A 27,850-nucleotide genomic window follows, 5' to 3' on the forward strand; every position below is an offset into this window, starting at 1 on the left:
ATTGGTATTGTGCCAGGTTAATGAGTTAAATAAGCTCATGGAGGATCTAAATAAAATGAGCGCTAGCCCAAAAGAATCAGTGAGAACTTGCATCTAGAAGGAGGTAGAACTGAGAATGAAGGAGGAGATGTCTCCTTTTTTTCTCCCCCTTTTCCAGTTCTTTCTTCCTTGTCCTTTCCTTAGTCAAATAAAAAGTAGATAATTTGCTGGCCTCTGGAGAACTCTTCAGGAGGAAACTCGGGGAGATTGGGCAGTGTGAAATTAACCTGCTTGAAAGAGATAACGCCAAATGATAATAATGCTCCTCTTGCTATACAGGATTTGATTTATTTTTTTTTAGTGCCTTCAAAAATCAAACATCTTCTACTAAACTGTTTTCACACCTCCATTAGGAAAGAGAGTCTGCTTCAGCCTGGTGTTTTTTAAAGAATTTTACTCCTAGAACTGCTGTTTATCAAATCAGGATTTCAAACAGCATGGACAAAGGTGGTCTTTGGGCTACTTCCTACTCACAAGAGGCAACCAGATGGTAAAGCACTAGTCTGTATTTTTCTACCACACTGATACACACATCACTGGTGATTTTCTGCCATTTAGCAGCTTGCTGCCAACACTGCTGAAACACTGAATTGCCAGCAAGCTTTTTCTCCTCCACTGGACGACTTCTAGGGCTTTAAAGTGGCATTGCTTGGTGAGAAACCAACCAGTAGATACACCTGTGAAAAAGCTCCGGGTGTGGGAAATCGTTTTGTAGAGGACACCAGCACCGCTCATTTTTAGTCTGCTATTTCAACAAAATGTGCAGCCATTACTACATAGGACTCCTGGAGCATCTGTAACAGCAGGGATTACAACTAGTTGGTGTGGTTTGTTTTTTTTTTTTTTAAATAGTCTAGAGGACTTCAGTTGAAGAGCTGACTGGAGAGCCAGAGACGGGGGGAGGGCAACTTCAGAAGCTGCTGAATCTTTTTTGCCTTCCTGCATGTATTACTTCCTTTGTATGGGATTCTGGAGGGGGATAGTCTGGTTTATTTTAAGCAGTTGTAAGGATTATTGAGAAGACACTTCTAAAAATGCTTGCACGTAATGATAATCTTACCTGCACAGGCTGTTCATAATTCTGCTATGGCACAAATACTGTATTCTTATTCTTATGTACGTCAACTTGTTCTTTTTAAAAAACAACAAAATGGCAAGTTCTTATTGTTTTGCTAGAAATACCAACACCTTCTCATTATGTTTCTTGTTGTTGTCACGCTTTATTTTGGGAAAATAAATATTTAAATAAGTGCAGTGTTGATGTTTGGTTTACATTGCAGAATGGTCACTTCATGCTCATTAATGTAAATCCTGCAGAATAGGGAATGATCCCGTTGTTGTCTAAAACATTGACCTCTGCATTAGTTTTTGTGTATTTTAATTGAAAAGAAAGATATGATTTGCTGCCTTAATCTGCTGCATTCTGGAAGAGATGTCTGTGGCTGTTCTTGGAGTCATTTTTCAAAAGCATGTGTGAGCCATAATGGGACAATAGACTTTTCTAGCACTTGGATGACTTAAATTTTTATTTTTGTGGGAGCAGTATTTGAACCGTTTAACTCATGAGGTGAATCAAACTGAATCTCAGAGAAAAGGTCGTTGCTGTGAGGAAAACATACCTGACTATATCTTTTTAAGTAGAAGGGGGCTGAAATGAATCATCTGGATTTGTTTATATCAATATGCAATGTTTTTGAGAAACCGTTCATCAGCAAGAAGTGTGTTATCTTTTTGACATGATGTGACTAGTGTAGTTGCAAAATGACTCACAGAAGTGTAATCTCTTTTTTTTTATTATTTATTTGTTTTTATTTAAACAGAAACATTATGTACCAAATAAGGTTCCTTACAGTTGCACCTCAACAAGAGGGAAGTGTTAAAGAAGAACCAGTTTCAGAAATTCGACACAGACGGACCTGGCAGTTTGACTGGGCATTAAATAAACTGGATAACTCTGTCAGAAAAACCGGCCGCATCCCTAAAAGCCTGCTACTAAAAGTCTTCCATGAAATATGCCAAACAGGTAAGTTGCTTCCAATTAAAACAAAATCAAAGCTAAATTTAAAGCTGCGATATAACAATTCATCAAACCAAGGAAATCAATTGAAAGACTTCGGATTTCCATTTTGTCTTTTGAGTGTTGTTTAATCTGCAGCAAAGGTTGATGAACAGACTTTAAATGCTTTAGAGATGTTACATTCCTTTGAATGCACGTTTACTTTTCCAGGTGTTTTTTTTTGTCTTTGGGAATTTATAAGTCTTGTAAGAATTCAGTGTGCTTTTGAGAAATCTTATCATATTGTCTTGCTTATTGAGGATTTTTATCTGATAGGGTTACACCTTCCTCGTATAAATGTACTGTGAACTCTGAAAAGGGATCATATCATACCATGTTTTACACGGTATATTTTTAAAATGTCCATAATAATCCATGCTGTTGTTAAGAGGCTATTTGTTTTAAAATGGAACTGTAGAGGGAAATGTGTAGGTGACCCCCAAGTTTCCCCATTCCCGAGTAGCTGTGGCTATTTAGGACAAGAAAGCTTTATTTTTTTGAATAAAACAAAAGTAAACAGCTGAGACATTGTTCATTCTGACAGATTCAATACCCTTTTAGCTAAAAATAGCCAGACCTTATTAATATTTCGCAAACCAGTTACCACAGTTGATGAGGTTTGGTACCAGTTATGATGCATCAATGGAGATATTTGATAAATATTGGCAGTAGTACTTTGTGAGTATATTTGGGAATGACATCATATATTATTTTGTTTTGGTTTAAACTTTGCTGTGTATTGCTCTGGACTGTTACTGGCTTGTTACAACTGAGATGGCACTTTAAAAAGTTTTGCAGTTCACTGTTTAAAGGCTGAGTCTTCAATTAATACTCTATTTTTTTTTTAACAACTTAGTTTTTTATTTTTGCTTGTGTTATCCTTACCGATTCTGACTGCTATTTCTTTTCAGGTATAAACTTATAATTTGTGAGTATGGGTTGGAAAGAATTTCGTGTTTCTAATCTTATCTGCGAATCACAGTTCTTCATGGTCTTTGATTAGTTACACAGTTTTTAGGTAGTCATGTTAACAAAAGTTTAATTGCTTATAGTGGTTTCATTTGGCTGTGTAAGTATATTTAAAAGAAAGAAGGTGTAGAACTTCATAGGAGATTTAACTAGGATGCTATTAAAATAAAGGACAAATATTTCCATATGAAAAATTCAGTCCTTTTTTTATTAATAACGTTGAAAACTCATTTGGCAACGATGTGGGAGACTAGTTACTATTGATTTCTTAAGAAGATTTGCCTGGGTTTGTATTGTTGTCCCGTTTCTAATTACAACATGAAAAATGCGCAAAGAAGGTGCTTGCTGTAGATCTCTTGTTTGGCAGTGTGAGTATGGAAAGATGCAGAACCTTTTCCTGTTTCTCTTGCATTTCAGGGTACTCAGTCACTAGTATAGCACTGGCATTGTGAAAGTGGAGATGTGTTGTCATTTTTATTGCGTGAGACTTAAAAGATGATCAAGTATGACTTATCTCACCACTCCATTATGTCTTCAGGAGTTCAAATCCCCATTTGCAATTTGTACCTGCCCCTTCTCAGTATTTTAACTTATTTCTCTTCTTTTTCTCATTATTGCTTAGTTTTTTTCCCACTACTGCATGTATTTCTTAGCAGATGAGTTTACTCAGTATGAATAACTTTTCTCCTGTAGATTGTGCTCTGCAATAGCTGTGTGGTATCCTAGATTTGCCTGTCCTTTTTTGGTACCCGAACATCTAATTCTAGGTGGTATATAGCTTTCTGCTGTTGAGGGCTTTTCTACTTTATTTTGCCATTATTTTATAGCTGTTTCTACAGCTTAGTGTAATTAAAAATTACAGTGATCAGCAGCCGCTGGAGATGTCTTTACTGGCAACAGCCCCTGCCTCTGTGCTGGGCTATATACAACTTTGGCATGTTGGCATGATGATTTGGAAGTAACTTAAAAAGCATAACCGATGCTTTCGACTTCGAGTCACTTTGGAAATCTGACTCTTTCAGGTCTGCATGTATGTGTCTGCTCGAGATGGAAAACCTTACAGATTGTTTTTCATCATTTATGTTGTATGTGAATATTTATCTTGCTCCTTTTTAGATGAAATTACTTCTGAAGTATATATTTCTGTGTGATAGGAAAGGGATAGATTTTTTTTTTTCTTTGCAGTATGCTGCTTTCTGAAGTAACTCTCCTTTTTATCAGAAATGGTTGGGTTTGCATGTAAAGATGCGATTGAAAAAAATTTTGTGTCTCCATCTCACTGGGTAATCTGTGATACATTCTGCAGCTCTGCCTTACTTTGCCTCAGGAGTAGTAGTGAAGTCCAAGAAAGATGGATAAGTTTACACTTATTTTTTCGACATCCTGGGAGTGGTGCAGAAGTCAGAGAAGGCAGACATTCTTACAGTTTCTGTCACTGTTCTCTAGGTGTAAATGATCTCATTTTGTGTTGAGCCATGGGCAGAAGTGGAAATGGAAATTGAAATGTGGAATATCTCTGAATACCAGTTTTGGAATAGTATGGAATTGGTATGAAGCATTTTGCCATTTTAGAAATTTACCAGAAAGTTATATCATTGTTAGGATGAAATGATCTATGGATCGGGAAATTTAAAGTACTAGGTCATCTGAGATTTTTGTGTTGTCCTTTTTAAAATTTCTGCTCAACTGAGCTCATTATTGTACTCAACGTCATGTTTTATTGTGAATCTTTTTTATGATAGTGCATAGTGGTGTCATTGTTTAATCGTTTGGATATCCAAAAAAATATAAAATGTTCAGCAAAAATCTTCAGTCTTGGAGAAGATTCTATTCTATTAAAAAATGCTTAAATATTTCAGTGGGTCAGTCTTGAATCTTTTTTCTAATATTAGATGCATAATTATTTATAAAGAAATTTGTGATTGTGTTCCACTTGCAGGGTGTCCAGGGAGTAACCAGACCTTACTTTTGTTGCGAAGCTGTGGTGCTCTTTTACCAGAGGTGGTGTCACCTGAAAGAACAGAACTAGCCCATATGATATGGGACAAGATGAAAGAACTGGGTAGGTGTGCTGGTTTTGGCTGTTAAACCACAACAGTAGGTTGGTTTTCTTAGTCCCTCGTGTGAGGACAGCTGTGTGCTTTAGTTGCTATCTTTGCAATAGAAGACTGAATGTATTTTAATAGTGTTTAAATGTTAGGTTGTAACAGCAAATACTCATTACTGAATAAACACTAGGTTTTATTATTCAGGTGAGAGACTTATTTCCTATTCTGGGAGTTATACTGACATCTAGGGGTGTTAATAATAAATCTAAAGATTTTTTTTTTTGTAAGATGCTTAAATTGAACTTTTGATTTTGATTATTGTAAGAATGTATTTTACTTTTCTGTTAGATGTTACCTTGATATCTGGTGAGCTGAGTATTCCTAGAGCTATCAATTATTTTATCAGATTATTTTGTTTTTTAAGTTAGTCGTTTATCTACAGATGTCACATAGGTGGACTGCTTCTTGATTGTAATATTGCTGAATCTGTGAAATAAATACAGCTGTGAAGGCTGTGAAATGGCATGCACATGAGCATTGATGTTACTGTGCTCTTGGTATGTTTTAGCCTTTTGTAAACAGATGTGTGCTGTTAAATACACGTCTGGTATTTTAAATGTGGATAGAAGGCGGCAATCTGATTATACATAAAGTTCATATACATAAACAGAATAAAATTGATTACCTGAAATTAATTACCTGAGAAAGCTATAAAATCATGTTGAATTTATAGAATCTACATTCACTGTGGCTGAAATATTTTCTTAGGTGCTGTGTATGATACAAGCCATTACAATGCTTTACTTAAAGTCTACCTTCAAAATGAGCATAAATTTTCTCCAACGGAATTTTTGGCCAGAATGGAGGAAGCTAATGTGCAGCCCAATCGAGTAGGTACCCTGTTACGATGTCTTCATTCTTAATAGTAGTATCCGTTTATCGGGTGGAAATAATTAACTTCCCCTTTTTGTTTTCTGTAGGTTACATACCAAAGGTTGATTGCTGCTTATTGCAATGAAGGTGACATTGAAGGAGCGAGGTATTCTTGTGCATTTATGTTTGAAGGGATTTCCACAAAATGTATTTCTCATGTTCCCTACCATTAATGTTGAAACTCAGTTCAGTGTAATTCTTATAAATTGAGCAAAACAAAGAGGGGATATAAGTACATTTTAACCAAGCACTGAAGAGCTTGATTAAGAGTTTCTTGGAGACGGCTGGTACCTACAAAAGCAAAATAAAAATAAGTGATAGACCAGCGTTTTCAAATCAAACTATATTCAAGTTGTTCAGAAAATAACTTGTTTTGTCATTTCTAGAGCCAGCATGGGAAAGTGTGAGGTTGTGAAGGTTTACTGCCACTGTTAGAAAATGGCTACTGGGAAAGACATTTGAGAACTAGTGAACTAAGGAGCAAATAGTAGTAATTCTGTTTGTTTTTTTTGTTACTCAGGGCTTTCTGGGTTTCTGTCTAACACTTTAATTTTAGCAAGGCTAAATTGCAACAGTGTGATTGCTGGGCATGAGAAATAAGTAAAAGGAAGATGAAAATAAAAAACCAGCTCTGCCCTTGTGTCTGCATATTTTAGTGACAAGTACAATTCCTCTGAAAAAAATGAAAATGACCAAATTATGAGCATATTGTGCAGCATCCTCAAGTCTAATTGCTCAGTGACATCAGGATTTCGTTTTGTTTGATAATACAGTACTTGTCCAGCAGAGCAGCAATAGCTCAGTAGTTTTATCTTTTCAAATGAAAAAATATCTAATAATTCCTTGTTTTGTATTTTGCAGTAAGATTCTTGGATTTATGAAGAGCAAGGATCTCCCAATCACTGAGGCAGTATTCAGTAGCCTTGTGAAAGGCCATGCAAGATCAGGGTAATGTTTAATACCTTTTTTCTTTTGTTTTCTTTTAGCTTTACTACAATATAAAGTGATACTGTACAGAAAAAAATGCACACTGCAGAATATTATGATGGGTTTGAATAATAATGTATCGATACTGTCTTTATATATTTTTGAAGCAAAACAAGGCTATTTAACAAAGGAAGATTTTTCTTGTCTGAAAATCTTGAATTTCAAGATAAATTACTGTCCTTTTTTTTACTGTTTGAAAACAAATGTGCTGCACTTAGAATACTCTTTCAGCTTTAAGTTGAAAAAGTTGAAAACTAAGTAATACAATAATTAAAAGATTTATACGTTCATGTATCAGTATTTGCTTAGTTAAAATAAGTTTTTCTATGCTTGTTGCAGTCTTTGTTTCCAATTCTGATGAATTTAATGAGCAAGTGTGGAAGTCACAATAAACATTATGGTTAAATCTACTGAGGGTCTGTCTTTTGAATTCTTTTAGAGATATGAAGAGTGCAGAAAATATCCTTTCAGTGATGACGATGGCTGGTGTTGAACCAGGTCCAGACACCTATTTATCACTGCTGAATGTGTATGCTGAAAAGGGTGACGTGGATAGCATCAAAAAGGTATTACAAGTTTGAGTTTGAATACAACTTGTTTGATCTTTCGTTCAATTTAATTTGGAATGCTTTTTATCTGTCCAGGAGGAATAATACTGAATTTTCTTGACTTGTTTCTCCTGGTTTGTAGCAATTAATTTTTTTTTTTTTTTGGCATCTGAATAGCTGGTTAACTGAAAGCAATCTCATACTTTATGAAACATACTTGTCTTTTGATAGTTGCCTTTCGCTCTGAGAAGGTATGTTTGCCAGTGAGTGATTTAATAATTCAGAGTGTTTTTAGAGGCAAGTAGTGCATGTGAGATATTTATATATTTATTTATAAAAATAAATAAACATTAAACCTTGATTATCCTGCTCCCATTGAGCCATTCTTTGGCTCTCATTGAAGCAACAGAGTCTTTCGAGTAAAACTGAGTTTTTTTTGAGAGTTCATACCAACAACTTAGGTATTCATGAAGTGTGGATAAGATAATGCTGCCTTACAGCCCTTTGCGTAGCTGATTTTTTTTTTTTTCAAGTATTCTCTCAATTGTTTTTGAACCAAAGAAGTATTTGGAAAGGACTGAGAAAAGAAAATTGGTTTGAGTTTAGTAAGTAGTATCAGATGGAGACGACCAAATCAAGGAAGGGGATGTGTGAAACATAATATTGTTTAATAAACAATAAATAAATTAAATCTTCATCAACGAACCTTTTTCCAAACACTACAAAAAGTTTGATTAATCTTTTTCGCGTTTTCAGAGTAATTTCTCTTGAAAGTCATCTCACAATGGGAATACCTCTAATGTTTTCATATATTATTACATGTTAGAGAGAAACCATCTATTATATCTCATTTATCCGTCCCTTTTTATTTTAACAGTCTAAAGGTGTTTGAGACCCTCTCTATGGATCTTTGGTATTCTCTTTACCATATTCCATGAATCTAAACCCATGGTTTTAAAAGAGGAAAAAGACAAGTTTTTGTGATTCTTATTTACTTATTTTAAATTTTAATGTATCCTGTTTTGAGTTGCTTTGGAGATTATTAAAGTTAAATTTATTCTGGTTTACAGACTCTAGAAGAGGTTGAGAAGACTGAAGGGTACCACATGGATAGGATTTTGATGCAGGTGATTTTTAGCCTTGCCAAGGCTGGGCATCCTCAGTACATCGAAGATATTAAAGAACGTATAAGATTTGAAAGGGAATTAATTCCAGGTATGGCCTTGGTTACTACAGCAGTATTTTGCTACTCAGGGTGCAGAGGGAAAGCATTTTCTTTCTGTTTTTTGCAACAATAACTAATGTTATCAAAAATAAGTAGTTTTGTACTTTTCTCTTGAATACTTAAGGAAAACAATATTTTTGCCCGTAGTTTATGGATTCATTTATGCTGCTTCAGATCATGTTTTATAAGATCTAAATATAAACATTAAGATTTTATAGGAAAGCAGTAAGCATGGAGTCCTTTCTTCAAACAATGCTGTTGTAATTCCTGTTATGACAGCTCTTTGTGAATATCGTAAAAAGGGAGACTAAACACTGAATATAGTTTTCTTCATCTGCAGTTAAAGTCACCTTTGGACCCCAGTATGCATAATTTGATTAATAACTGTTAATTATACTTAATCTATTTTTTCTTTTTTGATGTGCCTAGAAATGTTTCTCTTATTTAGCATGCTGTCATGCTGCAGTGGTGATGCTTCTGTAATGTTTGGCATCATCTTTTTAATAGGAAAAGTGAATTTCATTGATAAATGTAACTAATTCTGAAAAAGGTGGTCTCAAATTTGATTGCTTGATCATCTTTTACAAGTATCATTAGAATACTTTTAAACACTTTCCTAGCTTTCACTAATTCTAGTAGTTTAATGCGAAAATAGTTATATGCACTTCGTTAATGTTGTTCTCTTTTTTTCTGTTGCTAGATGCAATGAACCTGTGTTTGACACTGATAACTCATGGCTTCGAAGATATAAGTTTCCGTATTTTGAAGTCTTTTAATCATTTGTCACGTGATAATGTGGACCAGGGTAGCTTCTTCTTGCAACATTGTGTAAATAGAGATATGGTATGCAGAATAGTAATACTTTTTTCTTAATATACTAATAGGAGTATATTTATTGAGTTTAATGCAACTGTGAATATGGAAAGATAGATTTTTTGCATGATTTTTAAAGAGTAAAATAAATATCTTAATATATCAATTTGCGTAGTAAATTGAAATTCACAAAGGAATCGTGTTTGATCTGTACTATCAGTTTCCTAAACGTTAGAAGAATCTGACATTCTTAACAGTTGGAGAAATAGAAAATATATTAAATTTATTTTTGAAATTCTTTGCAGCCTTTGAAGAAGCTGAAGCAATTTTGTAGTGAGCTAAAAGAAGCAAAAATGCACTCAGCACCGTTACCGTTTATTTTGCGTTGCGCTTTGGAGACCAATAAATCAGGTACTCTGCTTGCTTAGTTATTTTATGTATGCTTGTTTACAGTACTTGGTCACTGTTTAATTATCTTGTGCTTGTTTTCAGCCTTGGCCATTGATGTGATGAAGATGATGAAAGAGGAAGGCTTGCCACTCAGACCTCACTATTTCTGGCCGCTGCTAGTTGGGTTCCAGAAAGAGAAGAATCTTAAAGGTTAGTTATCTGATAAATGTTCCTCTGGCTTTATTGCAAACCTGGTGTACAAATCTTAACTAAAACATTGCTGTGAGATTCAGCAGACTCTTGAAAGTAAACAAAGACCTTGCTGCATGTATTACTTTGCTTCAAACAATTTTTCCTTCAGAAAGACTTTTTAAAACCTCCTTTCTTACTTAATCATGGTACAGTTCTACACATTTAAAGTCTATCTTTGCCTAGAAAGATGTGTGAGAGTGTTTAATTATCTTTTTAACTCTTCACATTCTTTCTGCCTTCCACTGGTTCCTTTTGCTGTTCATTGCCTTTTACAGGGTTTACTCTTGAAGAAACTGAAATCTGAGAGAAACATTTAGAAGTAAGATTGTTATAATAGCTCTCTTGGACTGCAAACCCAAATCTTTTTTCAAGTGAGCTTCTTGTCTACCTGATAAGTCAAATATGAGTTTTGTTACAATAATAAAAACTGCAGGACAACTTTCATTGCCGAATGTGTGAGCCTGACCTGACAGCACACTGATTGAAGGACAGAAATGCTCAATCTTTGGGATTCTTAAGTAGGTTTAAGCATTTAGCATACTTTCCCCTGTTACACATGGGGATGTCTACAGGATATGAATAAGAATTGAACAAATATTAAATTTTAGAGTACAGTATCTAATTCTTTGGTTTGCGTTATTGGTAATTCAGAAAGAATGGTATTGTAAAAAGATGCTTTTAGCAGAAGTACTTCCCCCTTGGGGAAACAAAAAACTGTCTTTTTCATCTTATCTCACAGTATAATGTGCTTTAGAATGAGATGCAGAGTTGTTAGTGTGACACTGGGTGACAAACAAAATGCACAAACAAAAAAAAAGTGCTTTTAGCAGACTCTTCATATCGCAATTTTATCTTAAATATACAGTCACATTCCAGTTTGGAAGAAATGCTGAAACAAGTATTCCCTAATTGTTTCTGGCTATAAAAATGTCTCAAATCTCTTTCAAAAAGCCTTTGTGAAAACAATATTCAGTTTTTATTAACTCCTTAGGCTCTGTTCCTGCTACACTACTTCCCAAGTTTATCTTCTCCCAGGTTTTCGAATGCTTGAAAGTTCTATGATGTTTTAAAAGTCTGGCAATGTTGTTTTAGTTGTGTCCTCCGTGACTTACTTGAAGTACAATGTTGCCAAAAATAAGAAAATTGAAATTGGTGTCATACTTGTCTGTGTCGATATTACCTACTGAAAAGATAGGCTTTCTGTTACTCCAAGGAAAGTTTGCCTCACGAACACAATTGTAAGAGACGTCGGAAGTATTTTCAGATTTAGACTTGGGTCCCAAAACTGAAGCAATATCTGACTGTCAAGAGAAACTGAAGTTCTCATATATCTTTTGGTCTTTGGCAAGATCAGAGGTTGCCTTAATTTGAACTCCTACTGTCGAAATCAACTATGCTTTGGCTAGTGGTTTCTACTGGAAGTCATGTAAGCAAATTGAGAAGAAAATTGATGAAGGAACCCTCAATTCTGACTGACTTTGCCATTTTCTAGAGAGCCTTACTTTTTTATCTCCAAAGGCATTGGATACATAAACTTCTGTATTGGCTGTATGATAATACTGTGGATTTGCAAACGCATTTTTGTAACCTAGTGCTTAGTCTCTGAGCTTGGATTGTCAAGTGGGAACGTTACTACTGTGTGCATACCTACAAGAGTCAGTGATTTTTCAGTTCTTAAAACACGTAAGATGTCTAAGCAATTTATTCTGCAGTGAAGAATCAGTGGAATTATTCTTGATGCAGTGAAACAAGTTGTCTTGTTCTTCCTATGTGTAAGCTCACATTCGTTTTTTAAAAATCTAATAATAAAAAAATTAATAAATGAAATCCACTATCTAAAAATACAACCAGTACGCTTGAAGGAAAGTAAATAAGGCGAAAAAAAAAAAAACATTTAGCCTGAAATTGTTTCATAGAAATAATAGAGCAAGTAGTAATGCTGCAGTGAGAACCTAAAGGAGACAGCAGATAGAAAATGAACAGAATGGTGCTTTTTAGCAGCAAAAAAATAGTAGAGTGAACAAAAGTGTAGACAGATACTGTCTCACATCTCATGCCAAAAATGAAGTAATAGTTGCTTTCTCTAAAGTATTAATGCCCAGCCTAATGTGTGGAATTTTGTGTCTCTGTGTAGGTAAGGCTGAAAATGGAAAAGAATTGAGGAAAAAACTATTAAAAATCTGATAGGATGTAGACAGTGGGCTAAAAAACACAGAATATAAACAACAACCTATCTAGAACTGCAGGGTGCAAATGTCTGAATCAGTACGTATAACGTGACCCGAACAATTATGTAACTGGTAGCAATGTTTAATTACACGTTTATCTAATATTTATTATAACAAAAGCTGACACTGGTTATCAAAGGAAATTCCCTAACTTTTTTATTATGGAATTGAGTTTGAAAGAAAAATAGCGGTGAAGTGGTGCTGAAAGGAATGAAACTAAGCAAGGCTATTGTTAAATATACTGAGGAGAACTTAACCACTCTGAAATAGCAAACAGCTCTTTTCAGTCATTTTACACAGGCAAGTCATTTCAGATGGGGCATTCTTGCTTTTATGTGAATTTGTTATATAAGTTGATAATTACTTATTTCTATAATCTTTATGTAAGTAAATGCTGTTAAGTTTTTAGGAATGGAAAGCACTTGCAGGGTTTAAAAGATCAATATGCAGTGGATCTGAAAGTGTTACTGATGCTGAGATTTGTCTTGAATCAGATGATACATTAAAAACAGGAGGGCCCGGTATAAATAAGTGGAAGTGTTTGACTTATACGTGTTAGTGAACATTTTGTAGCTCCCGTTCATCTTTGTATAATCATGTTATTTTTAAAGAGAGTTTTTAAAAGCCAGTAGTGTATTTCACTTTTGTTTTCTCCTAAATTGTTGTTATATACACAAAGCGTGATTAGTGAATGATAATTCTGTTTTTACTTTGGGAAATAAGGTAAATAAGAGTCTGAGTCCAGAGAGGAATAAGAGTGCTTCTAAAGCACTGTTTTATAAGTAATTGCTTGAAATATTGCTTTGTGGATGGACTTTTCTGGCAAAGAACCTTGAGTGCATCTGAAATCAACAACACAGCAAAAATATGTCAAATATGTTGTTTTCCTGAATGTGATGTCACTTTTGAACTGGAATTTTATTTTTTTGTTTACTTAAAAGACTGTTTAAAGCCCAGTTTTACTGCCCTTGCACATGTATAACTGTACTTCATTGCCTTACAAATCTCCCCTGTTCGGATGGAACTGCTTTAGGAAGAAGGCATGACTTATTGTGAGAAACTTAGGAAATGAAAGGTGGACTGAAATGCCTCTCTCACTTTTTGCTTCCTGAAAAGCATCAAGTTCCTCTGCTCTACCACAGAAATATTATGACCATCTTGTAATTCATCTCTTCTGTCTTTATTCTTGAATACTGGTTTAAGGCTGGAATCTGTTCTGTTGGAGTGTTCCAGTGCTGTTTCCAGTATTGACGAAAAAGAGAATAGACATTTGACTGTGGTTTTGTCCCCTATTTTTGTCGTCTTTCCACTCATTCAATTCTTTGATTTTACATCTTCAACTCCTGTAGTCCTTATGTATCTCAGCCCAAGATCTCAAAAACCTGTTCTTGATCAAGCTGGGAGATGGCAGGAAGACTTTAGTCATACCCAGTATTGTGGATTAATGGTCTCCAAAGTGGGGGGTGCAAGGCAATCCATTGGGGTGTGAGTGGGCTATTAATAAACTAAATAATTATTTCATCCTTCTTTACTTTCTATTTTTGTGTAAGTTTTATAATGTGCATAATACATCAGTACAGCAGAACATGTATATAATTTCTAAATAAATATACATGTATTTGGGGGTGTGTTCTCAAAGAAGTTTGGGAGACCAGTGTGCTAGATAAACATGACTGCGCTTTTATCTCTCCTTTTTTTTAGTCTGTTTTTTGGTTTGGGGAGAGAGAGGTTAATGTGTTTTCCAATATGAGGAGCAAAGAATTTCTAGAAGTCCACACATAATGCTCAAATCCTATTTCATGCATGTATTTGACAGTTTTATAATATTTTGATTGAAGTGGGAATGTTTCATTGCTTTGTGTTGTGGAAGATATTTATGTGATAATAAAGTAGTTCTGCTCTTGAAGAGGTAGAAAATAGATGCGAAATTATAGGACTCTGTTGGTTTTCATTAATCTTCTGTTCCCCCCCTGAAATTGTCCGTCAGCCATCTTAGAAATTAAGAACTGTGTGGCCACGTTTTTAAGTTTCTGATTAATTTGGCCATGTGCAGTATTGTTACTGCTATTCCTCCTTGATCTCACTGTTGCGCTGGAGTTCTCATCTTTGTACATGCTCTTTCCTAGTCAGGAGCTGTGCCATGTGTCATGTAACGTTTTTGTGACAAACGACTGCTAGGGAATGGGGATGCTTAACAAGCCTGCTTTCCAGTCTGCTCTGGATACAAATTGGAACTCAAATCTCTTGAGTTCACCACACCTTATTCACTATGGTATCTAGTTCTTGGTCTTCAAACTACTTTCTAGTGATACAGTTATTTTTGAAAAGGTTTCGGCATAAGAGGACTTAATGTATTTTCTGGGAAGTTGAAAACATGAAATAGAAACTAGCTGTCAAAATTTGAAAAGTATCAAGAAAGACTTACTGTAATTAATTCTTTATTCATATTTTTGCAGATTCTGGGCCAAAATCAGAGTTTTGTTTAAGGCAAACTCGAACAGATGATGCGACTTTAATCTGGTGTGACTTGCCTGCATGTATTTTCAAGTGCTCAAAGGGAATTCACATTTGATTATTTGCACCATAGTGCACTGCATAAAATATTCATGGAAGTGTCACTTTTCCATAGGTGTCACTCCAGGGCAAAGACAGGGACTTTGGGAAACTTTACATTTTTAAAGTAATAAGTATGAAATGCAAGTTGAAAAAAACATATGCTGTTTGGTGCTGGTGTCCTGCAGCAACTGACAAATCCTTTTTAGACCAGCAAAAAGTGGTAATACCTGTATTGGTTTTGACAGGGGTTCAGAGTTTGCTAGCTAGGGTTACTCTAAGAAGTTTCTGCAAACAGAATAGTGTGAGCAATTAAAAAGCATGATGTATCCTCTAAAACTCTACAGTTGTAATTGCTGAACTATTAAGATTTGATATCTGATGTCTTCAAATGCGTGTCGACAGTAGTAATGCACAGCGCAGTTGTGTGAATTGGTCTGAACCCTGTAAAAGTTATAATGTAGCTTCGCTGAGGCTCCAGCGACTCCAGCCTTTCTCTTGAGTTTCCAGTTTGAAACTGGCGCTTTCATACAGTAATCAACCCGTTTGCTTACAAAAATGTGATTTATTTTAAACAAATCTGGAGACAAATCTTGAAAGCTTGCCTTGCTAATCAGAGTTGGACACTGGGAACAAAGCTAAGAATGTGTTGTATGTTGAAGCGTGCATTTGTGTCTTGAATTTGGTTATGCACTTTACACCAAATTTCAGATTTGTTTTTTATGCACAATAATACGGACATTTTGATATACAACTTTAAAAGATGTTTTGCAAACATGAGTAAGGGTAACTGTCGTATATTCACTGTGCTAGAAAATAACTTTGTATACCAGCAATCTCCAAATTAGCCAAGAGTTTTATGTTTTTGATAGTACAGCACAGAACAGGGATTTCAGTAAATCTATTTTAAATTTCAGAACTAAGAACTTTATTAACATCTAAAATAAAAATGCAGGATTTTGCATGGCAGTTTCAAGGAAGGAAATTGAGGAGACAAGTCCTTTTTTTGAAAAGCAACATTTACTTTTAAATGTGGAGTCTCAGGTTTTCCTTTTTCTGAGATGCTTAGCCGTACCAATTTTGTCTTCATAGGTATCTTTGAGATCCTCAAAATGATGCACGAGTTGGGGGTGGAAATTGATACAGAAACATACACAGACTACGTTTTAAAAAATTTTGCTGATAGTGAAACTGCCCGTGCCCAGCTGAAGGTGAGTTTACATTTAGAATTCATAGAAATAACTATTGTATGGCTTGTTTTTCCATATTCTGTGTGAAGGCTTGGGATCCCAGTAGTGCTCTAAATGTGAACTTGGTATGATGAAGCCTGTTCAGAATATTTAGATTGCCTTTGAAACAGTTGTTGCACTGATGCTTTGTTTACCGTGTCTTTCTCCTGCTGCTTTTCTTTCTCCTTTCCAGAGCTAACCAGAATATTTTGCTTGACTTAATAGCTTTCTGTTTCCTGAAGTGGAAACCAAGTAAATGAGTGGTGTCCTTTTTTACTGGACACTAGAAGTGTAACAATTGTTTCTGGTGGTGTTTTTGTTTCTTTTTTTTTACGTGCTAAAGAATTCAGAATTGCAGAGTAAGTTTAACTGTCCCACTCTTACTGCCTTTGGTAACTTTGTCTCTTGTAATTGATTTCAATATAAAAGCTGGATAATTTTTGATAAGTAGCAACTTACCTGGCTAGCCATGTAGACTTCTGTAGGGCACCTTCTGTATTTTCAACAGCTATCAATACAAGAGTGCCGATGTCCTTTGGGAAGGAAATGTTTAAAAATATGAAGTACCAGAAGGTCTTCTCTTTGTTTCCTTCCAATGATTGATTGCTTTATCTCTAGAAAAACGACTGCCTTTTTGAAAGTATTGGACTCTCTGTAGCAGAAATAAGATATGAAGCAGCACATGGAAGACTGAACAATGTTCTTTCTTTCTGTAAGTATTTTTCATGTTGCATTTTACTATGTACTTGGTGGTAGTGTTAATTGGTTGTAGGCTAAGAGATTTACATGTATTAATATATGAGATTTAAAGATATGTGGGAAACTTGAGCAAAGCTTTTGATTTCTGAGGTCCTTTATGATGAGATTTCACTGTTTGAAACTACCAATTCTGAACAGCATATCGTGGTTAAATGGTAATGGATAATGGCTTTAAACTGAAAAAGGGTGGATTTAGATTAGATCTATGGAAGAAATTATTCCCTCTGAGGATGGTGAGGCACTGGAACAGGTTGCCCAAAGAAGTTGTGGATGCCCCATGCCTGGAGGTGTTCAAGGCCAGGTTGGATGAGGCGTTGAGTGACCTGCTCTAGTGGAAGGTGTCCCTGCTCATGGCAGGGGGGTTGTAACTAGATGGTCTTTGAGATCCCTTCCAACTCAAACCATTCTATGATAACCTGGCCATAAGATTTACATATAAGATCTTTACAAATCACAGCTTTGCTGTGATTGTGTGGTAGCATTGTGGTGATTTCTATAGAGGGCTTAAGGAAATAATTTGTATTGCACAATGACGGTTAAGTCTTTGGTGCAGGGATTGTTTTTGTTTGCAGCCTAAGTTAACAACAGGATGCTAATCTAACAATATGACTCTGAAGTACTATAAAATTAACAGAAAAAATAGCTTTAAAGAACTGATTGGTGCTGACATTAGTTAACCTGAGGGTACTCTGCTGATCTGTTGGTCATGTAGGTTATGTGTATAAATTTGATGAGCTAATTAAGTGATGAAGTTGTAACAGCATGAATTAATCACTTTTTAAGAGTTTTCTCCAAAGACTGTTCTGATGCTTAGTGCTTGCAAAAGTAAATATATCATTGGCCGAATGTTTGGGATGAGGTGAATTGCTTGCTTAAGTGGGAATGTGTGTTTCATTTAGAAACTTAAAACAAATACAGTTTTTTATTTGCCAAGTATACTGAGACAATAACAAAACACCTCAATTTGGACTAAATCGATACAGAAAGATCTCTTTTTTTAAACAACAATTTTATTTGTCCAGGATTCAGGGAAAAGCTTAAGTAGTCTTTTGCTGCAATTGTCATTAACTGTTTTATTTAAGGAACCTAGAAATATGTAGTCTATACACCATGACCCTAGGAAGCTGTTGTGTTGAAAATGAGTAGTCACTAACCAGTAACTTAAATTTTGTGTTGGAGATGTATGAATTAGCGAATACTTAAGATTCACCTGACAGTCTGCTGTTATTTTGTTTGCTCTTATTACAACATTAACTGCTCTTAAAAAACATTAACTGTTAAAAGATGAAGTTTTTTAAATGAGTTTGAAATTTTTTTGAAAGGATGACTATTAGAGCGATGAAATTTCTTCTGGAAAGTGAAATAGCGGGTTTCTTTTGCCTACATGAAAAAGTAGACCCACCATTGCACATTCATTTTAGTTAACTGAAATAGTTGAGTTTTAATGTGTTATAAGGCACAAATATGTGTGTGACTGGTATATGGTGAACATAAATGATACCAAAAGTATGGTACAGGTACATACAGTAGGCTGCATTCTGTCTTACTGTCATGAAACTAGTCTCACATAGTACTATTTAGCTGTTGCCTGTGTATTGAATTTAAATCTTGTAGTGCTTTTTCTGTTTACAAAGACTAGGGTTAATAATTCATGGAGATGTACAAAATTTCTTTTGAACTTGAGCTTTAAAGGAAGGTACTCTTGTAAATAGTTTACCAAGCTGCAATGAATGCTCGTAAATCTAATTAGCACCTATGTAATGATAAGGCGCAGATATTAAACAACTGATTTTTTTTTTTTTTTTTTGTTGGACTCAGCTTCTTTTGCAGTATTACAAAGAGGGGAAAAATAGATTCAGTATGGAAAATAGTTCAAGATTCTCATCAGTGTAGTCAGGGGAGGTGAAGGTTGGTTATTAATGCTGGTTGCTATCTAGGTGTATTGATTCAGCTTCTCATACCTTACAACGTATAGATTCCTGCTGCTGACAAGATGAAAACTACGAAGCATCAGCTGAAAAATCTGGGCGCATAAGGCGGTGTACATGAGAGCCGCTTTTTCCCTTTATCATGCCGTTCCGTTCCACTTCATTGTCAGCCTCTTGATTTTCTCAGACTTGTTTGTTGCTAAGGAAACCAGGTTGCCGATTGTCAGCAGCAACTGAAGATTAAAAAAAAAAAAAAGCTGATGCTTTTCTGCTCGTCTTTTTATGAGCAAAAAGTTTAATATACTGCTGGAGGAGGATTTGTATTGAGGGTTTCTTGAAACCAACTTTACCTGAGATTTTCAAACTAAAATAAACGTTCCAACATTTACAACTTGTTATTTTCTAAATGCTTGGAGTTAGACTAACAAGTGGTTTTAGCATGTTGTTCCTGCCTTTCATTTCCCAGGTTCCTATGGAGCTGGTGTTTTAATTTCGGTTGTCTTCTGCCATATACTATATTGCGGTCCTTGCTGAGAGGGCCTAGTGCTTTCACGTTTTTACAGGGGTTAATTCGATTGTGATAGTGAAGTCAGATGATAGTAACTTTATACAGGACTTAGATGTATCTACAGCTGTATTTTTTTTCTTTGCTCGACTATGGTGCTGAAATGAGAGAGTGCAATTCTAGAGGAAGAAGGTAGAATGATTTAGAATCTTTTTAGCCAAGCAATGGTTTAAAGATGAGGAGATAGGGCATAATGGTAAATGACCTCAGGGACATCTAATTTTAAGTAATTTTACAGTTTCCTTTGTGTTCAACCAATATTGTAAATATCAATATTTAGAACTGTTTACTTTTCTTTTTTCCCCCTTATGTTTAACTTAATTCAGTGCATAGTATCCACTTTAAATGGAGCTACTTTTTCTTTCTTGTCAGACAATTTATACCAGCAGAAGCAAACACCTAAGAAAGTATCCTTTTTTTTTTTTTTTAAAAAAAAGGCAGCAAAATAATGAAGCCTTTTTTAAGGCAGATATTCAGTCTGAAACAGTTAGCAGACCATTTGCCTCTGGATCTTTTTTTTTTTGTTCCAGTGCTAGTATCTCGGGTTTTCTTGATTAGGATTGTTTGGGTTTTGTTTTGCTTTTTGGAACATATTTTCTTCAATCTTGTACTTTTTTACAGATAAGATGCTCATTCCTCTTACTAATTTATATAAAAGACTAATGTATTAACTATTGAAGACTAATGTATTAACATTAAAGGCTATAAAGAGGGAAGAATCTCAGTTTTAGAACACTTGATCTGTTTTGAAATGGAACAAATTTAGAGCTGATAAAACCAGCACTGTTTCAAATACCCTTTTTGGTTTCTGAAGTTTGTCAGCATTTACTAAACTAACAAAATAGTTCTTCTAATGACACCATATTTACATGACCTACTGACCTGTTGTACTTCAGGGATTTTTTTTATTTTATTTCTTTATTTTTACAATGACTATTTAGAAACATTTCTTTAATTTACAGTGTCTTCAGCAAACACTCCTCCTATTGATTTTCGCCAGTTTAGAAACAGCCTCATTTTGGGGTTTAAAAGGTAAGGTTGCTATATGAATACTTTTTTTTTTTCTTCTTCTCTGTGGCAAAGTTCCCTCTCTCTTTTTTGCTTTGTTGAGAATGAGTCTGTGCATTTTCCCCCCCCTCCCCCCACAATGTTTGAAAATTTAAAAGTAGGATTCCAGCTGTAGCAGATCTGAGGAATATCTTTGTTCCTCTCTGCTGTCCCTGGTTTCCTTGCCTCCGCTATATATGAGCGTACCATAGAAGCATTATACATAGCGGATTAAAAAGAACTTCACTGTTCTTGGTTGTTCTGTGGTGTTTGATGGTATATAAACTTCTCAAGGTAGTAAAAATTCAGCGTTTTATCTTTACTCGCTTTTTTGTTTATAAACTGCTGTGTTCATGTAAGACTTGCCTAGAGATTATAACTGTTAACCGCTAAAGTAAAGGGGTGCTTGATGAAGACACAGTGTCAATAGGAGCCAGGCATGTTCTACTACATGTGATAGCTTTCTGTGCCCTCTGGGTTAATACTGCTCCGGAAGGCTCACGTTTTAACACCCCACTATTGTGCTACATTGCCATGACTTTGCATTCACAGCCATGCGGTCCCATTTTGTAAGGAAGGGTTCCTTGCGAACTTGTGGTATTGTCTTAAGCTTATGCAAGTATACGTGAATTAAGAAGCATTTATATCATTTACTCTTTGCCCCAGTCAAAGATTTAGGACTGTGAATGAAGTTTTTTTGCAGCCTATCTACACCACTGAGAACCAGATAGTTCACTTAGTATTACTCAGGACCAGAGCCTGAAGGCTGATTTTGTTGACTAAATTATTTCCTAAAATTTTGTAATGAGTATGAAATGGAACTGTGTTTAAGCTGGATATTAGTAAAACATACCAGGTGAATATGACCAGAATAATTTCCTAGGAGATTGCAAGTTCTGTCTAGCTGATCCTGCCTCTACTGTTGGAGGCGAAAAAGCAAATGAGTGTTCAAATTGCTTTTGTTAACTAGGCCCTAGCTGACCTTGACGTCTGAGGGATAAGTGAAATAATGTTTTAGATCCAATAGGAGTATTTTACTATTCCTTTTAGTTGTGAGCTCCAGAATTGTCCATTTCAAATGTATTAATTAAAGTAACAGATTTATGAAACACATTTTCTCTCTGTTAAGTATAGATAAATGCTCAGTTGAAGTAGGACTTGTACTAGAAAGGAAGCCATACCAATACTTACCCCACACAACTAACGTTAGCATGAAATAGCTCTACCACTGGAGAGTTGGGCAGGCTTATAATGTGATTTGAAGTATCTTTAAAATATCATCAACTTGTGTTGTGAAGACTAGCTGATGAAAAGTCATACTCTTCATGAAACATTTTCTCTTCTCAGCGGTGGAGCAGTTACCATTGTTGTGATTTCAATAGTTATCAGTCATTTGGGCTAAAAACTCGGAATTCTGAGGGAAATAAGTGTTGAGGGGTTTTGTTGGGTTTTTTTCCTTCAACTTACTGTTTCCTCCCCCTCCTTGCTGCTTCTAACTGTGGCATAAGTTGTTTGTTTGTTTGTTTATTACTTTAATATTAATCTTGTTTGGTTTTTTATTACTTTAATATTAATCTCTTTTGTCTTTATTGCTGCTTGATTTCAGAAGCTATGTACAAGGTTGACTGTGCCCAAATTTCACCCTTACTGTTTCTGAAAGTGTACTAATTCATGTTTCCTTTTCTATTTTAAACTTAATGGCTAAAACAGCCTGAAAACGAAGCTTGGGATTATGAGAGGGTAGAAGAAAAGAATATTTCTTCGTCTTGTAAAGACTGCAGCAAAATTTTGTGACTAAACACTGGTCTTGAATGTTCAAATGAGCAGAGTTTAGGACTGGCATACAAAAGTGCAGGATATGGACACCAGGGACACATGAACAATGTCTGTGGCAGACTAGTTTATGGATTTCTGTTGAAGCTGCACTTCTCCAGTAACTGCTTTGAAGTATTCCCATTCTGTCTGCCTGATGTACCATTACTATTTCAGAGTCAAGTACTTTAGGAAATTGATGCATTTGATATCTGCAGTTCATTGTCATGCTGTCAGTGGTGGAGCGAGTTCACCCAGGAAAGCTTAACTAACCTCACAGATGGCACTTTTCTCCTCCTCCCCCCACTGCTCCCCCCGCCCGTGTGGACCTGCATTTGACTCGTTTTCAAATACAGGTGGAAGTAGCACAAAAAGAATAAATGTTTCATAGGCTTGAACCTCTTCAGTAAAACCCTAAACTTGTATGAATGTTTTCAAGTTTCTATTCAGCTGTTCAGACTGACATCTTATTTTCCCCTTACGAGAATTATAAGAAGATAAAATAAAGTCATAAGTTTTTGGTTTTTAGCCTTATCTAGGTTAACGCTGCTTTATAGTTCTCAAAAGCTATAGCTTCTAGCGAGAATTTTGATGGCCTACAAATTATAGGAATATGTCAGGTTTTTTATACTTTAGTGAACTGGTTAACATTTGATCTTTGGTTATAACCTGATGACATATAGAGAAGTGCTCTCCATCAAGTTCTGTCCTGTTGTATGAGAGGAGAAGTTTGAATAGTTCTATGTTTTGGTTTCTATTTTTTTAAATCTTATCTGTTTATTGCACTGTAGTAAACATTATACCTTAAGTAAGAGTTTTGATTACTTTCTTTTTTGCATAGTATAAATGCGTTTATAGCTGCTTGTAGTGATCTGTCTATACTAAAAATCTGATTTTAATGCACGGGATTCTAGATTTTTGCTGTAGCAAATTCCACACATTGAGTGTTTGCTATGTAAAGTGCTCCTTGTTTGAGTAAAGCTTATTTTCTTAAAATGCTAGATAGAGTAAAGTATAAAATGAAAAAATACAATTGAGACATGTTAAAAGATTGAACTAAAAATAAAACTAACATATAGTCTTTGTCGCCTTAATTACCTGTTTGGGTTACTGGATAATTTTAAGTTATTTAGCAGATACTATGATCATATGCAGTATAGTAAAAACTACAATACTTAATCTATAAAAAGTTATTTTAAAGAATATATGGCAATTATTGTGTTTTAATTTTACTTAAATAATTTAATAAGATGCTCAGTGTTATTGATTTGTGTTTATTTTTTAAAAAAAAAGATACAAGAGTAGAATCATTTTGTTGCTTTTAATTTGTTATCCTTTGCTGCCCTCTTCAGCTCAAATGATGTACATCTTTGGAGCGAGGTAAGTGGAGATGATAATGCTGTAAATATAATCAAATTCTTGAGATACTGAATGTATATGATGCATTACTGTAAATCTGAATTCTGAGCGCAGTAATTGTAGACCTGATAAATTTGAGCAAGGCTTTTGTCAGTGGCAGATTGTACAACTATATGAAATTGTGTTTTCAGATTGGACAGGTAAGTTTAGTTGTGAAAAATCAAATGTGGTGTTACCATGTAGTGTAGCTTATGCCACTCCGATTTCTAGATGGATGTTGTTATAGCCGAAAGTACTATATAGTTGTAGCTTCTGGAACAAAGCCTGCTGTGGCTGTGCAGTCTGACATTGTGTATTTCTCTTTCCTGCTTTCCTTAAACTTTCTTCCTATCTCCACACTAGTACTAAATAAAATAATAAGGCACAATTAGAATTTTAAAGTTTTTGTCATATAACTTAAAACATTGAAGGCATAGCTAGCTATAAGAAATCACCTGGATGAAGTCAGGGGGAAATGACTGATCATCTTACTCTCTCTGGTATGGGCTACATTAGAAAGACACTGTAATATAACTTGATCAGTAAATTTTGCAGAGCAGTAGAATAGAGATGATGTTGGCAGATACTGCTTGGGATATGGTTACAGAATTTGGGAAGAGATACACTGTGTTTTTTGTCTTTTTTTCTTCGGTACTGTACCTGCTGACTAATAAAATAGTACATGTCTTGCAGTTTATTTTAGATTTTGCAAATAAATCTTGGAATGGAATGGAAATTGTAATTTGGAAAGTCACTGATTACTAATATAAATCAGGTACAGCTTGTGAGGTACAGGGTTTTTTTTTTGTATTTTACTACCATTTTCTGTTGTGCGAAGATTATGGTGAGAGGATGTTTTTGTCCTCTACCTCTATCTTTCCTTTTTTGCATTTAAAAAATGAGGGAGGGAGGGGAAAGGAAAAAAAAAAAAGGGGATCTCTTATTACTCCCATCATGAAATTAATTTTGAAGGACAATGAGGGGACTGAAGTAATGGTGGTCTGCACATAAAGGAGTATCAAGAGTTACTTCTGCTGTTCTCCACAATTGAACAAAGATATATTTTGTTGTCTTTGCTAAATTTATGAGTAAAGACGTGTATTAACCTTCTAAAATAAGAAATGCTAACTTCAGAAATAGATACTTAGCATTAGAAATAATATCACACATTCTTTTTTTTTTTTTTTCCTGTAATCCTTTTTAGTGTTCTCTGAGATTTGATTCAGAAGAACTGTGTTATCATTACTTTCTTGGATTTTATTGTAGTTGTAGATTCTTCTGTATGTTGATTTTTGTCATAGGAGGGTGAGGGCAAAAGGGCAGAAGAAAGCTGTAGTTTATCTGTCCATAGTGTCTGTGATGTTGATAGAATGAGAAGTGATAGATATGGTATTCCATAGCATGTTTGTATTTTCTGATTTGGTTTATCTGTTTCCATTAAAAATTGAAGGTGAGAATTCCTTTTCTTTTGTTATTACTTAAAACAGCACAACACTAGATTGCATTCTAGAATCATGGAAGATAAAGCAAAATCTTGAAATACTCAAAATCTCAGTTTTTAACTGAAGATGATGTAATTTCCTTAAGAACAGTGAAATGGATTTTTAAAGCGAAGTAGTTTAGGTTAAAGTATTTATAGGTAGGATGTGGAGGCTTTTTCATTAAATGCTTCTTTTCGTCTGAAGTAAAATCTACATATTCCTTCAGTTTGTATGACTGATGGAACGTGCTAAATTTAGTCAAATGCAATTAATTTTTATGGATGTATATTTTGTCATTCAAAATTGCACTTATTTGCAACAACTGTACTAGTTATCTTAAATCTAGCAGAGCATGATAAATCATGTTCTGTTTGGTTTGTGTGTTTGCTTCTTTCAAAATAAAAAGCAAAAAAACTTTATGGGCCAATTTCAGCCTTTCAGTAAATTGGAACATAATTGTAGCATCTCCAGGAGTGACACCGGTTAATATTTGCTTTAAGAAATATCTTACAATATCTAACTTTCTGTGGAATGATACATAAACAGTATACTGGAGTGTGTGTCTTACTGCCACACTTCAGAAAGCATTTCTGTTTGCAGAATATTTTTTCGAGAAAAACTATTATTTACAAAAAAACCTTCTTTGTATTTCGTAGAGAATTACTATGATGTGGTAAAGAATAATACTTTAACAGAGAAATGCTTTATTATTTTGAGAATTCAATTTCAGATACTATTTGTCCTTGCTTGCTTCTTTTGGCTGCAATGTACGATTATTCTGTCTTACCAGATAACAGAACTGTTGTACAAGGATGAACGTTATTGCCTGACGCCTCCAGGACCAACTGGTAGAGTTTCAATTTCTATGATTGTAACTTATCCACAAATCCGTTCTTCTGTGTAATGATGGGTTTGAGGGATTACAACAGTAAACACTGATTGCTTCTTTTTGAAAGTGAAATTTGAAAACATGTTGGGTAAAATCCTGATTCGAATAATCAGAGCATATTTTGTGAGATCCATGAGATCTCTTTTTTAGAATTATAAACAAATCTTGCTGATAACGATTTATTTTTCTAAATTTATTGACCAAAATAGAGGTTTAGAATGAACACAGTATCAGTGCTTAAATACTTAAAAAACCCAAGAAAAATTAAAAAAAAAAAAAGGGCAGTCTTTCAACCTAGTTTTACCGTCAGTTGGTCTTCTAATTTAGTGAAGCAAAATGGTACTTAACATCCGAAATCTTCTATTTTGAAATAAGCACACTCTTTTTGTATGATCTGTTTTTTAAGAAACAATTGTGTGTGTTTTTTCCCTCCTGTCAGGGCTGGAGGGGCAAGAGGGTATAGGGAAAGCTAATGTTCGAGAGGACAATAATTGATGCTCTTCTTATTCTCAGCTACAGGACCCCACGTATTTTTATACTTGCAGAGATAAGAAACTTAGCACCATTTGTTAATCTTGGTTTTCATTGACTAATAGGCAACTTCTTCAGTATTAATTGATCTAATGGTTAAAATATTTTTTAGTGTTTTTATTTTAATATTACAATACTTAACGTAGCTTGGTAATGGAATATAATGGGTAAAATGTACAGAGTAAATATGCAAAGTGTTGGAAATCTGTTTTTTCTTTTGAGCAATGACAAAATATTTGTGGCAACTATTTGGGGTAGCGGGCAGGAAAGGGGGGGAAGGCCTTGGGCAGTACCATTTCTGTCACACAGTAGTGGAAAAAATAGATTGAAGTAAGATTCTGTACTGAAAAGCTGTCACTGGGTCTGAAAATAATTAATATTCCTTTCACTCACCAGTTAGATATGTGCTCCCAAACCACATAATCTCTATGCCTCAGTGATCATTGTTGCCATTTCAGAGCCTCTCATCAGGGTGACATCTCACACCAAAATGATTTCTTATAAATTAATCTTGATAACATGACAGTCTCGGTAATTTTAGTGGAATGCTTTCTCTTGTTTTTTTCCACAGAAGCTGTTGGCTATTTTCTTTATCACTTGATTGACAGCATGAGTGACTCAGAGGTACAGGCCAAGGAGGAGCGTTTGAGACAATACTTCCATCAGCTGAAGAAGATGGTACCATTTCATTTTTTGCTACATAATGCCTGTCCTGCCTGACATGTATCTATTAGATTTGAAATTGCTGCTTTTAAGTACAACCAGACCACTTCTCAATGACATGCAAGAGCTGGAGACTTGAATTACGTCTGAGATAATTTCTGTTAGACAAATTTCAGTTTGGTTGTGTTTCAAAACTCATATAATTTTTTTCCCCACCTCTTGGTACAGAATATAGTTATCCCTACAACCTACTTCAGCGGCATTTGCAGACTGCTGGACTCCTCTCAAGTTCCTGAATTAATTAAGGTCTGTGGTTCTATAGCAATTACTTTGAAGCTAAAAAATGGAGTATCTGTACTCTGTGAATGTACTCTCCTTTGCCAAATAAATATCTTTATGCAGTGATTATATGTAAGCCTTTTAACCTTTCCATGATTTTTCACTGTTGAAGCTGTTTTCATTTCCTATCTGAAAGTTTGAGTGATATATTTAATAATTCAAGTCAGT

The 27,850-nt window shown here is 34.8% G+C and overlaps 1 protein-coding gene across 2 annotated transcripts in view; it reads left to right on the forward strand.

Annotated features, from left to right (window-relative positions):
• The first annotated feature begins 1,864 nt into the window (after window positions 1–1,864).
• Window positions 1,865–27,850, forward strand: part of LRPPRC (leucine rich pentatricopeptide repeat containing) — an 80,758-nt gene continuing 54,772 nt past the window's right edge. For both annotated transcript variants that reach the window (XM_009979205.2, XM_086628820.1), the window contains exons 1-17: window positions 1,865–2,062; window positions 5,004–5,126; window positions 5,881–6,002; window positions 6,093–6,151; window positions 6,907–6,993; window positions 7,472–7,598; window positions 8,651–8,795; window positions 9,506–9,648; window positions 9,924–10,029; window positions 10,111–10,218; window positions 16,134–16,252; window positions 16,889–16,982; window positions 20,485–20,554; window positions 23,734–23,761; window positions 26,051–26,108; window positions 27,252–27,358; window positions 27,572–27,649. In XM_009979205.2, coding sequence (XP_009977507.2) covers window positions 1,867–2,062; window positions 5,004–5,126; window positions 5,881–6,002; window positions 6,093–6,151; window positions 6,907–6,993; window positions 7,472–7,598; window positions 8,651–8,795; window positions 9,506–9,648; window positions 9,924–10,029; window positions 10,111–10,218; window positions 16,134–16,252; window positions 16,889–16,982; window positions 20,485–20,554; window positions 23,734–23,761; window positions 26,051–26,108; window positions 27,252–27,358; window positions 27,572–27,649 — 1,770 coding nt within the window. In that variant the 5' untranslated portion in view covers window positions 1,865–1,866. The remainder of the gene's footprint in view (window positions 2,063–5,003; window positions 5,127–5,880; window positions 6,003–6,092; window positions 6,152–6,906; window positions 6,994–7,471; window positions 7,599–8,650; window positions 8,796–9,505; window positions 9,649–9,923; window positions 10,030–10,110; window positions 10,219–16,133; window positions 16,253–16,888; window positions 16,983–20,484; window positions 20,555–23,733; window positions 23,762–26,050; window positions 26,109–27,251; window positions 27,359–27,571; window positions 27,650–27,850) is intronic.

The sequence above is a fragment of the Tauraco erythrolophus genome, chromosome 2, assembly GCF_009769465.1.
Source record: "Tauraco erythrolophus isolate bTauEry1 chromosome 2, bTauEry1.pri, whole genome shotgun sequence".
Classification (NCBI taxonomy): Eukaryota; Metazoa; Chordata; class Aves; order Musophagiformes; family Musophagidae; genus Tauraco; species Tauraco erythrolophus.